The sequence below is a fragment of the Arachis stenosperma genome, chromosome 3 (assembly GCF_014773155.1).
Source record: "Arachis stenosperma cultivar V10309 chromosome 3, arast.V10309.gnm1.PFL2, whole genome shotgun sequence".
NCBI lineage: Eukaryota > Viridiplantae > Streptophyta > Magnoliopsida > Fabales > Fabaceae > Arachis > Arachis stenosperma.
The window spans coordinates 64209066-64222165 of NC_080379.1; the positions used below are offsets into that span (position 1 = coordinate 64209066).

At 32.5% G+C, this 13100-nt stretch overlaps 2 protein-coding genes across 2 annotated transcripts; one reads left to right on the top strand and one right to left on the bottom strand.

The window, feature by feature from the left end:
• Positions 1-275: 275 nt before the first annotated feature.
• On the top strand, positions 276-5010 carry LOC130968095 (protein TIFY 3B-like). Its single transcript, XM_057893178.1, has 5 exons — positions 276-651; positions 3492-3597; positions 3726-3915; positions 4370-4427; positions 4536-5010. The coding sequence occupies exons 1-5, from the start codon at positions 473-475 to the stop codon at positions 4675-4677; spliced, it is 675 nt and encodes a 224-aa protein (XP_057749161.1). The 5' UTR covers positions 276-472; the 3' UTR covers positions 4678-5010.
• A 953-nt stretch (positions 5011-5963) lies between these two features.
• LOC130968096 (50S ribosomal protein L18, chloroplastic-like) lies at positions 5964-8694 on the bottom strand. The gene is made up of 3 exons (XM_057893179.1): positions 8437-8694; positions 7404-7565; positions 5964-6451 (listed from the first exon to the last, which is right to left on the bottom strand). The coding sequence occupies exons 1-3, from the start codon at positions 8596-8598 to the stop codon at positions 6302-6304; spliced, it is 474 nt and encodes a 157-aa protein (XP_057749162.1). The 5' UTR covers positions 8599-8694; the 3' UTR covers positions 5964-6301.
• Between the last annotated feature and the right edge of the window lie 4406 nt (positions 8695-13100).

Sequence of the window (13100 nt, forward strand, 5' to 3'; positions counted from 1 at the left end):
ATTGTTTTATTTATTTAAAAAAATCCTTCCAACCTCTAATCCCAAAGACAAAAAAATGTATATAAAAAAAAGTGAAAGTAAACTCCACCGAATACAGAGTAGTGGTGGGTGGGGACTGCATTGTCTCCTTCTTTGATTAAGAAAACAATAAAAGATTTTTTTGAGGGCCAAGCAAATATTACCATTGGCTAGGGGTAGTTGTAGCGTGTCATTGACGGACAAAAGGTATAAAATATTAAAATAGTACAAACCAAAGTGAAGCACAAAAAACTCGTGTTCCTTAAAAATAAAGAAGCCGGCAACTAACAATGATTGATGTTAATGTTATTGTTTACTCACAAACACCTTCGTCAAGGAATCAAAACCCACCTCTCTTTTGAAATCTCCAAACTTCTGTTGTTCTTTTTCTTGTTTGTTTTGTCCTGGGAAATATCAGTCCTTCATCATTTCCCTTCTTTTTCTTGTTTCTGCAATGGAGGGTGTCACTGTGGTGAAGCCAGAGGCCGAGGAGGTTACAGGGGAAGTGCAGAAAGACCGGGAACTGGTTCTAGAATCTTCTCACCCTGTTGTGGAGGACAGTGTTGATAGAGTTAGCAGCACTGACATGGAGGAACAACAGCTCCAGAACAACAACGTTGGTGATGATAACAAGTACGTGTTTGATATAAATGTCATGCCTCACTTCATTTGCATATAGTTTCCTCCAGAACCTTCCTTTTTTATTTTTTAGTTTTTGCTTTCTATTTTTGGGTACTATTATTGTTGTTCTTCCTTTGAAAGTTACCATCTTGCTCTTGGTCATTTTAGCTTTAGTAAAGTTTTATGATTTCTGTTGCTGCAAAACCACGGATGAACAATTAAGATGTGGGGTTTCTTAATCTTCGCCTTAAATTGGTTTCTATTGGTGTAAGAGAGGACATGTGTGATTTTGGGTTTAAGCTTGGGCATTCATTTTTTTTTAAATAAAAAAAAGGAAGGGGTGGAGGATTATGTTCCTGAAAAAGGTTTTTTTTTTGTTTTAATTTTAATGCAGGAATTTTATGTTAGTGGCAGCACAGGATTTGAATTATTCATGTAAATGCGTAATTTTTTGATAAAACGTCGTAATTGAGGTGATATATGGCAATTATGTCAATTATGTAACCCCAAAGAGAGCTATGAGCTGGAAATGAGTCCTAGGGTTAGGGCTTTTTCATCCCCAATGATTATATATGCTGGGAAATTCAGTAAACTTATGTCTCAACAGAATATTCCGGTTTGCCGAAAAATACCCTTAAGGGAAAAAAAATCAACAGAGTCGTTTCCTACTAGGTAGATCTACTACATAGCTCCCTTGATGTCTTTGGAATTAGGATCAACTACTAAAATTTCAATGGAACCATTTAGAGAAGATCTTCTTTAATGATTTCTCTTACAGTTTTGTTTGGAAACTTCTTTACTGGGAGCCTGTTGATCTTCTAGTGTGACAAACCACCCAACTTTCAATTGAGGCTTAGTTTGGTAAAGTCTTTTGGAAAGGTGTTTGTGCAAAAGCACAAGTTTCATATTTTGTGTTTTGTATATAAAATAGACCCTGGGCTTGTGTTTGTAGTATTTAAAGGATAGAGGTGCTTTTAAAAGCACCTGAGATGAAACTTTTTAAAAATAAATTTTGCTTATCAAAATTAAAAAGTCTAATATAACTTCATACATTAATTAATTTCCAAATTTAACTCTTATATATATGTCTTTTATAATATTTTTTAATTTTAAAAGCTAATTTACGAAACGCAATTGTTGGTGCTTGTGCTTATTAAAAGTTATTTTTAATTTAATTTACTAAATATAAATGCTACAACTTTTAAAAAGTTATTTTTTATAAGTTACTTTTAAAATGTAAAAACTTTATCAAACCAAGTTTCAGTAATTCATTTATCTTGTAATCTCTTGTACATGTCCTCATCTATTCTTGTAATTACTTTGGGAGAAGATCCATGGTACCTAAACTTTGGAATTCTGATGTGAAAATTTATTGTTGAACTTGGATTCTGTTTACTTCTGCATCTTACCATTCTTGGTAAAACAACCCCTTTATTTCAAGAGCTTCATTTCCCAACCTATGATCAAATCAACTACTACTCTTTAAAAATAGGAACTTTGAATTGATATCTATTGAAATAATGAGTTGACTTAGAACATCCATTGCTAATGTAAAAGGAAAAAGCTCCTCTAACATGAGCTTATAAAATAGGTGTATAGCCTCCATGGTCAACCTTCCTAGCATAAACAAAAAAATTTCTATAATATTAAGGTCTTTTGTCCTAATCTCTCTCGTTACTTTCACATAGTAGTCTTTTACAGCTATGGTGGAATAGTGGTGAAGTTCTGTGATTGCAATAGTGGTGCACAAACACAATGATGGTGGTCGTGGTGGTGCGTGATGTTGATGATGATGAAAATAGTAGAAGTGGTGGTAATGATTGAGGGGATAACTATGAGGGCTTGGCAGTAAGATATAACTGCATTTTGCATTTGGAATTATTCTAAATGTCCCTTCTAATGGATTTTTTTTCCCTCTGCCAAACCATCATATTTTTGCTTCCTTATGAATGATAAATTTGTGAATATTTGTACATCATTCCTAATATCCATAAAATATTATGAGGATTATTGGAAGCATGAAATACTTCACAGAAGGTGATGAGTTTGGGACTATACTTCGGTCTCCGGTGGTCTCATTTTGAAGTTAGTACCTCTGGTTTGTTTGATAAAAAAAATGCTCTTTTCCATTTGTTTTCTCATTTGAGGAAAGGAGGAGCAAATTCTCAGTCAGATGGAATTAGATGCAGATGTTTTATGAATTTTGATTTTCTATTGAAGACATCTTCACTTTACTAACTTATTAATCTGAGGATATTTGGGGAAATGTGATACATAACCCAACTTTTTGTCCGATTCAGTAATAGATAATCTCAGTTCAGCAAAAAGAATACAAGTCAATGATTTAAATCACAAGAAGACAAAGGAAGCGTTTGAGATTTAACTCTTTTACAAGATATAAAGAACAGTTTCGATATAAAGAACAGTTTCAAGTGCATAAACTGATGAAATCGTTGTCTATCCAAGTTTAAAGAGTGATATTCTGGTGATAAAATCGATTCATTCAATTGTAACGGCATATGCCCTGACTGTCGTTTATGTGAGATTGGGTGCCTTTGACATGTATTATTATCCTTCTAAACTACTTTGGTGTGTTTTTTAGGATCAATTAATTTAAGAAGTCCTTTCAAATTGTTAAGCTTTTCGCATGTATTAGGACCCCGTTTTTGGATCTCATGCTACAATGTCATGAGGCTGTCTTCAAAATCTAGAAAATACAGGAAATCTAATAAATCCAAAAACATTAATAATTCTAGGAAAGTGAAGGTTACAATTTTCAATATTGTCAAGCTTACGAGTGCTTTTATTATGTTCCCGGGGATGTGTCCATAACAATTTTTTGCTTCTTTTAGGTCATTGCCAGCTTCTGGATTTAATGGTGTACTTTCTAGCCCAAGCCAACTTACCATCTTCTATAATGGAAGTGTCTGTGTGTATGATGGACTCCCTGCTGACAAGGTATGCGGCTCTTTGAAGTTAGAATTGAATCTTGCAGATTTTTGTACTTCCAATCCAGCCTTCCTCTTTTATATGTTATGATACTATCCATCGAAATCTTATATTTTGATTATCTTTTCTACTAACAGGTGCATGAAATAATGCTTATTGCTGCTGCTACTGCAAAGTCAGCTGAAATGAAGAAGATTAATCCACAGTCTCCTTTTGTTTCAGCTGTTCCCACAAGGCCTTCTTCGCCACATGCAACCTCCAATAATGTCGCTTCTCCTCAGTCAATCTGCTTCCCTGCGGAGAAGAATTCCATCTGCAGGCTGCAAGGTGGTAATTCTCATTATTTTTCTAGATGTAGATCATAATCTTGTTAATACTTACGGCACCTTCTTTTTGATATATTCTGTCTATTCCCTTTATTTGTCACTGTCACTTGTCAGTACATTACATCATTGAATCAATGTATCTTGACAACAAATTGATCTAATGATATAGCAAAATATGATAGTGATAGATGACAACTATGCTAGGAGTACACTACAAATCAGTCGCCAAATCAGCCAGTCGTATAGAATACATGTTGAATACAAAATACATATTGAAAATGATTTAAACAACATATGTATTCATACAAAAATACATGATAGCTGATTTTTGGTGTGCACATAACATTTTTGGATAGCTGAAAAAGAATGGAGTGAGTTTTGTAACTGCATTGACTGTTATCTTTACTGTATCAAAATGCAAGACCATGTATTTCTGACTTACTATCTGTCTTCAGAGTTCCCAATAGCACGCAGGCATTCACTGCAAAGGTTTCTTGAGAAGCGTCGAGACAGGTACTGTCTTAATTCTAGACAGGCCTTTTCTATGGGCCTATTGGCATCTCTCGTAATTCTAGATCTCCGATTTCCTGACATTTTTCGCATAATTTGTATTTGTTGAAGGTTGGGGAGCAAAGCCCCGTATCCTACCTTGTCAACAACAAAAATGGCTGACAACATAGAGAACAACTTCAGTGCCGACAATGCACCGGATTTGGTTAAGCGATCAGAAGAGGAGTTGCAGCCAACTGTAGCTGCCTCTTGAGCATAACCATAGCTGGTATGACTATATATGGTTACATTATTGTTATTATCTGTTGTTGTAGCATGTGGATCAAAATGTTAAATTGTTAATTAATGACTGTAGAAGCAACAAACTTGTGAGACTGAATTGTTAAATTGTGGGGTCTATATTTTACGTATATATATTTAATTAATGTAACTGCCTGAACCTGAAGGGATAGAAATAGTGTGACTTGGATGTTGTGTTTGTCTGGTCACCTGAACCTTTTAACTGTTTTACTCTATTTGAACAATTGATTATCCGTGTATTAATAATCTTCCTGCACTTGCTTTTATAATTTCGTGATTCCATCGAGATTCGGGGTTTAAAATTTAGAATTCATTAGATAACCAAATTTTTCGCGAGAATTATGTTACTACAATGATGTCAAAAATTCTAGTTAAAAATGTTTACATTTACTTGTTCTGTTTAATTGCGGAGTACGAACATTATTCTCAAGTATTGGATTATATTTTGTAACTATAGTTTACATTTATCACTTTTCACTACAGTTGTGATGCTATCGAGGTTTTCTCAACTTTTCCACGCTCACAATACATTTGATCACTCGTATTTAATCATGGCCAATTCTATGGTGTCTATGAGTTTTTGTCTAATTTACTTTTTGTAGTAAATTTTAATTTTGTAAAAATTATTTATTCTTATATTTTTTAAATTAAATAATAATTTTTAACCTTTTTTAATAAATAGACACCACTTTTTAAGCACCATAGTATTCACCTTTAATCATTTAAGCTACTGAGTTGAGTATTTTAAGTGTTAAAGATGCAAGCAATTTTGCTAGGTGGAGTACCATCTAACTGCAGTCAATTAGTATATGGACGGTGAAAGAAACCCAACAAAGAAAAAAAATAATCCTAAATCAAGAGTAATCATAATCTCAGTTTCACTCTCTATTCTTTCCCCATGTCACCTAGCCCCTTCCCCTTCTGCCACCAGCAGTTACCCACGTGTCCTCTTCCGCCACCAGCAGTCACAGGTCTTCCACCATCAACCATGCATCACCTTTCGTCACTTGCAGCCACACGTGACATCACAAACGTGGTAACATCTCCTTGGTGTTTTTTTTTCTTCCTTTCCTCCACGTCTCTTCTTTTCTTTCTTATATTTTAAATTTTTTTTAGATTTTGGATAATTTTTTTCAGTTTTTTTTTCTTTACTTTTTGGATTTTTTTTTTTATATTTTGAAAAACAACATCCAAAACTTAACAGAAACATCTAACATCATTGAAATAAAACATGAAACCTAACAAAAAAATATCAAAACTTGTTGAAAAGAACATCCAAAATACAACAAAAAGAATCATCTAAAGTCATTGTAGAAGAACTTCCAAAAGTGATCTAGAGAAAAAGAAGAAACGTGAAGAGAGGGGTGACGCAGAAAGAAAGAAGGGACGCAACGGGGAGGTGAAGGGGTCGGAGGGCATGTGTTTTTTGAGCAAAAAACTAGTTTTTCAAATTTTAAAATCAAGTGTTGAAAAGTTGGCTGCTTGGCCGCATATAGGATTGTTCCCTAGACTTTCTCATTGTTAAATCATTAAGTAACAAACTTCAAAATGAACTACATGGCAAGTGCATAATCATTTTAGAACTCTAGGCCATGTTCGCGAGCTGCATCTGCGAGTGCTTGAACACGACCATGGTACGGGTATCCACCTCGGTCGAAGGCCACCTTTGTAATCCCTTTCTCCAGACAGGACTTTGCAATGATTTCACCAACCCTCTTTGCTACTTCCTGAAGCCAAAAACAAAAACAAGAAAACAGAAACAAAACGAAAGGACCAATGTCATAATTGAGTGGCTGAAAAGTATGAAGATGATGCAAACAAAGCAAGAATTCTTCCAAGGGAGTCGGACCTTACAAACTGTGTACACCAGAAACACAATCACAGAAGCAAGGTTATTTGCCAAGATACAAATTATACATGATACTCAGATTGAAAGGAAAATATGAAGATTCATGTGCAAATAATGAGTGATCTGGATTCCTGCTTCCAATATATATTGAACAATTTGAGGAAAAGTGGTAAAATCTTGGAACCCTGATGTGTAATGCTATTACTCGAAGTGGATATCACTGAAAGTGGAGAGGAGCTTCAAAATGTAAATGTGTTTCTTCTACAAGTCTATGGAGCATTATGAATCAAATTAAAACTTAAACTTCTATTAAATTGGCATTATTAAAGCAAATAAACATCAGAGGTAACAGTTTCATATTCAGTATGCATTCGATGCTGAGAAACTCAGTGACCATTAACTGTTAGGTTTCCAATCAAAGATGCTTGAACGGTAAGAGATTTAGCTGATTTGCAGTAGTTACTATGGGAACAAATGTACAATCATAATCAAGGTATCCAGGTTCCTTGGTTTCCAAACTACAATGAAAAATTTGAAAACTATGTGTAGTAAAAACCAGTTCGCTTAAGTGTCAAGTTTAAATAGAGCATTGAATGCTATTTGTCACTGTAAAGTGAATAATTTTTCCTCTTTGGTATAAAGAGTTTCCAAATAACTATTTATAACCTAAAACTTTATATTCTTTTCCAGGTTAGTTTTTAAGTTTGAGAAGTTATCTATTAAGGAAACATGACGTTTAATCACAAGAAAAGGAATGTTTCGAGTACGTGGACTGAAGTATGACAGTAATTAAGCGATAATCAGCACATCAAAAGCATTTTAGAGCTTACAACTGTAGGACCAGCTGTGTAGTTGAACTCTTCAAAAACTGCCTTCTGCATTGTTGAAACCGAAGCAAGAGTGTGCATGTTGGTGTCATCTATGACCTGGACAGAAAGATGCTTGTTGGATCGGAACACGGACAATCGTGGCCTTTCTGGTGTCCCTTCAACCTGACAAACCAGAAAATGATCCAAAACAGATATGCATTGCATTCTTCATGAGGTGAACTTAAAATCAAAAGCTTTACCAAAGAATGCCTTGGCATTCCATATAAGCAGTAAAAAGACTGTTCCACAGAGTACAGTACTAGCAATAAGAAGAAAAAGGTAAAGAGAAAACCGGGTACATTTCCCCCCTCTTGAACAGAAATTTTCATTTTCTTTTGTTTTAACTTTTTTCTTAAATCATGTAACAAAGAAACTCATCCAATATTTCAAATCTGTTAAGTTTACATGCTTAACCAATTCCAATTACTCGGTGAACCCTGCAGTACCAAAACTTATGAACTTCCACTAAATGGAAAGATGGATCATAAAGCACAACAAAGTGCATATAATATAAAACCATAGCCAACAATGCAGAAAAAACAAATAAATCACTGCATATTCAGCAAAGAGAAAAAACAAACAAAAGCATAAATGCAACAGGTGTAAAATACAATTGCATATTGTCGGGCATGAATTGACTTTCAAACACACTAAATTAGGCTCCTTTAGTTTAGTGTTTAACACAGATAACGGAGGTACACAAAAGATGTAATCACACAGAAACAGAGAGTGACATGGTAGCAATTAAATAAACTGTCTTAATATGCATATCAGAAGGAAGGACACTAGAGTCTCTCTTTTCAACGTCTTGTTTGAACTCAGCATCAGAGAACTACAATGTTAACAACATCAAATCAGTGTAAACAATTAACTATTCAAAAAGCAAGGAAAGAAGAAGGGTAAACCGTAAAAACAGCCAGCAAAAACCATAACTACTCTCAGAATTCTAGCAGCTACTATAATTTAGAAAAGAAGGAACATAATTAAAAGGGACCTTCTTCCTAATGCGGGTGTGGCGGGCGGTCCTGTCTTGTCGGCGGGTGGTGGAATGGGCTTCAACGACGAAACAGAAGGAAGGGGTTAGCGGGTTCGGTGGGAGGAAGGAGGAGGAAGTGGGGAACGCTGATTGAAGGAAGGAGAGAGAAGAAGTATTCATTCTTGTGTAATCTCTAATCACTCGCCCTTCGCGCTACTTTTGCTATCATCACACCTTATCCTTGTGCTGCTTCCTACTTCCTACTTTCTACTCTCCCATTTTCATCACACTTTCTAGATTTTATTTTTTTTTTTAGTTTTTAATTTTGATAAGATGACAAAGAGGTCTTAACTTTTTGATCCTCCAACATTTAAGTCTTTATAAATTTAAAAATATATTTAAGTTCTGATCTTTTTAAAATTTTGACATATGAATTCCTCATGTTCATTTGGGTCTGTCAGATCTAACCAAAAAATCAAACATGACTTTTGTTCATTCGAATGCCAGAGAAAGTTTTTAAAATAGAACAAATTAAATCTAAGATCGCTGTCTCTAAATTTTGAAGAGGCCATAAACTTAAATCTATTTTTAAATTCTTAGAAAATTAAATGTCTGCAAATCAAAAAGTCCAAGATTAATTTGTCTTTTTTTCTCTTTAATTTTTTATCATCATCATTCATCAAATATTATTTTAAAAAATTTATTATTATTATTATTATTATTATTATTATTATTATTATTATTAGCAAATAAATAGGTTAATTTACATTTTTAATATTCTAAATACAATATAGAAATAAAATTATTAATTAACAACATAAATTTTTCAAGAAAAAAAGTGTATAAGTATTTTAAATTAGGAAAAGTATGAGGAGTTAAAAAAATATTTATATAATGTGTACAATGATTATATATATGTAATGCATGTATAAGCCACGTTGTGGCTTTTCTTTCTTTTGTTTCCGAAAAACAAATAATAATAATAATAATTACAAAAATTAATTTAAATTTTTGTTTATTAAAATAATTTTTAATAAATAATTTAAACTAATAGAATAAATCATACTTAAATTAAACATCAGTAATTTTTAAATTTTAGTTAATTATTTTTAATAAAATAATTTTTTTAAAAATAAAATCTCAACAAATATAATGACTCATAAATAACTAATTATTTATTTTTTTTAAAATTTGAAGTCTTACATAATAAATCATAAATAATTAATTATTTAATTTTTAATAACTCAAGATATTATAGAATTCATTCAAATAAAATAATTTTTATATTAAATTGTACAAAACCATAATATATGAATAATATAAAAAGCATTGAAGTTTTAATTAAGAAACGCAAAAATTATAAATTGTTTAGTTGAATTTTATAGAAAAATGACAAAAAAAATTTAGTTAAACAGGACATAAATTTTATTTGAATAGCATAAAAATGTAAGTTGAATAATACGTAAATTATTTTTAATTGTATATTTTTCAGTTGAATAACAAAAAAAAAACATAAATTTTAATATCTAAAATTAGAAACTTTAGTTGAAGAATACAAAATTTAAATTGTGTAAATTTTTTAGTTGAATAACAAAAAACTTCTTACAAAAATTTTAGCTGAAAATACATAAATATTAGTTGAATAACACCAAAAAGTAGCTTGAATGATACATATATTAATTTGAAAATTTATTTTTATCATGATATAATTTTTGTATTTTCTTCTTAAAAACTTATGTTTGCCTTCAAGTAATTTCTATGTTTATAGCTGATGAATTTATGTGTTTTTTCTTATGTTTTTTTTCAAAAAGTTATGTGTTTACACTCTGAAAAATTTATATATTTATCAACACAAATTTTCTGTGTTATTATTAATAAATTTATGTATTTTTTCGTATGTTTCTATTCAAATTGTTGTGTTCATCTTCAAAACTTTTTTTTTTCATCACAAAATTTCTGTATTTATTATCAATAAGTTTATGTGTTGTATTCTTATGTTTCTCCTTAAAAATATGTATTTACTTTTAAGTAATTTTTATATTCATCGTCACAAATTTTCTGTATTTATCTTCAATAAATTTTTGTGTTTTTTTCTTATGCATTTCTTCTTCTTATTCTTCAAAAAACATTGAGAAAAAGGATTTAACTTCTAGAATAATTTGCAGATAATATTCAATTGGGTAAAGTTTATCCATTTTTTACACAACAATTAAATTTTTGAAAAAAAAGTTTTACGAGTTCAAGCTAAATATTGTTAGTCGTCAATATATAAGCTCCTCTCCTCAAATTGGTTCTTGGGTTATTGGTAATGTAACAGATGTAACAGCTTAGCTTGCTCATCTCCTTTGAGAACGAGAAGCCAATCATGATGAAGATGATTTCAATATACAACAGACAATTCATATCCCTGAGACACCCCATCAGACAGAAGATGTACATTGTCCTCCTCCAAAATCTTCCGACACTCTTGGCCCTTTGTGTTACCAGATTATGGATATCTCGCTGCCTGTTAATTTCAGCTTGCCATCTGCCGAGAAACTGAAATCGTATGAAGAACTATGCGATAGTTGAAGAACCCGTAACACTAGAGAAGAGTTTGTGAAAACAGAATTAGTAATGCAAAACAATCATTAAAATGAAGAAACCTCTATTGCTAAAGTGTAAGAAAGAAAAATGTGTACAACAATGATATAAGACTCTCTATAGAACCTGAAGATTAAGACTACATATATACATGTACTGCAACACTATTTTGCAGACCAATAACTAACTTACGCACACCAATTCTAACTAACCAATCTTGTGTCTTCTTGACGTCTTTCCTTAATATCTTTACTTTCTTTATTTATACCTACAACACCATCTACCTTGAAGCAATATGATGTGACAAGCTACTGATGATTGAATTTTTGACGGTTTGAAATTTCACTAATGAAATCTCGTTGTAAAGTATAGTTTCTAAACCAAACAATAATCCTTTCATACAAAAAGTTGTTTGTCACTAAAACAAACCCCTAAAATTTATAAACCGAAGTATTGAACCTCGAGTCGTTCTCCCTAGGAATTACAATAAAGTGTCTTGTTATTGGTTGTGAGTTATTTCGGGGTTTTTGGATAAGAAGCATGAAAAGTAAATGGCAATGAAAATAAACTAACAACTATAAAAGGCTCTAGGAAAGGTATGAAAATTAGAAGTCCTATCCTAGTTATCCTTCTCAATTGTGATGAGAATTGTTCATTGCTACCACTTAGTTAACCCTTACTAAATAAAGGAAAGTCAAGTGGATGAATTGACTTGAGCCACAAGTCCTAGCCAACTCCCAAGGAAAGACTAGCTTTAGTACACTCCAAACCAATTAGCAATCTCTCCAATTACCAATCAACAAAGAAATTAGATAACTCAAGTGTCACTAATTACTCTATCTAGGCCAAGAGGAACAAAATCTATACTATATCTAGAAGAGGCATTTCAAAAAAAAAAAAAGGAAATAAAAGTAAACAACATAAATTACAAGAATTAAAGAGAGATCTAACTACAAAGGTAAGAGATCAACAATAGAAAAGCAAAGAAGAACAATTATTATGAATTACCTCTTATTTAATTGAAGGAAAATGGAAGGAACAATAGTAGATCTACAACAAAGCATAAGAACAACATAAAGGAAATTGCAACAAAAGAATGGAAGAATGGTGAATGTAACAACAAAGAATTGAGAGGTAGAAGTAGAAGAAAGCAAAGATTAAAACCTAGATCTAAGAACTAAACCTAATCCTAATCCTAATCCTAGAGAGAAGTGAGAGCTTCTCTCTCTAGAAACTACTTCTAAAACTAAACTATGACTAATGGTAACTAACATGTGTTTCCCTCTTCATTCCTTGGGTTAAATAGCATCAGAAATGAGTTGGATTGGGCCCACAAGGCTTTAGAATTCGCTGGCCACGTTTTGCTTTAAGTGAACCAGGTGGCAGCAACGGCGCGTGCGCGTGCGCGTACTATGCGTGTGCGCACCACCATACGTGTAGCAACTATGACAAATATTATATCGTTTCGAAGCCCCGGATGTTAGCTTTCTAACCCAACTGGAACCGCATCATTTGGACCTCTGTAGCTCAAGTTATGGTCGTTTAAGTGCGAAGAGGTCGGCTTGACAGCTTTCCGGTTCTTTCATTTCTTCATGAGTTCTCCAACTTTTCATGCTTCTTTCTTCATTTCCTTGATCCAATCTTTGCCTCCTAAACCTTAAATCACTTAACAAACATATCAAGGCATCTAATGGAATCAAGGAGAATTAGATTTAGCTATTTTAAGTCCTAAAAAGCATGTTTTCACTCTTAAGCACAATTAAGGGAGAAGTTATAAAACCATGCTATTTCATTAAATAAATGTGGGTAAAAGGTCATAAAATCCCTTAAATCAAGCACATGATAAACCCTACAAATGGAGTTTATCAACCTCCCCACACTTAAACCAAGCATGTCCTCATGCTAAAACCAAGAATGAAGTAAGGGTATGGCATTTATTCAATGGAAACTAACTAAATGCAATCTACCTATATGCAACTATCTAAATGAATGCAATTGCTTGGTCAAAATAAATCAATTCCCAAGAAGAATATATGCACAAGGGCTAAGGACTAGCAAGTCTAATCCACAATTGAATTGAGTTATTAAATATTTTTACA

Coding starts and splice junctions, on each gene's coding strand:
- LOC130968095 (XM_057893178.1), top strand. CDS start 473: ATGGAGGGTGTCACTGTGGTGAAGCCAGAGGCCGAGGAGGTTACAGGG. Junction 652..3,491: donor AACGTTGGTGATGATAACAA/GTACGTGTTTGA, acceptor TGCTTCTTTTAG/GTCATTGCCAGCTTCTGGAT. Junction 3,598..3,725: donor ATGGACTCCCTGCTGACAAG/GTATGCGGCTCT, acceptor TTCTACTAACAG/GTGCATGAAATAATGCTTAT.
- LOC130968096 (XM_057893179.1), bottom strand. CDS start 8,598: ATGAATACTTCTTCTCTCTCCTTCCTTCAATCAGCGTTCCCCACTTCC. Junction 7,566..8,436: donor ACACCCGCATTAGGAAGAAG/GTCCCTTTTAAT, acceptor CTGGTTTGTCAG/GTTGAAGGGACACCAGAAAG. Junction 6,452..7,403: donor ACACAGCTGGTCCTACAGTT/GTAAGCTCTAAA, acceptor TTTTGGCTTCAG/GAAGTAGCAAAGAGGGTTGG.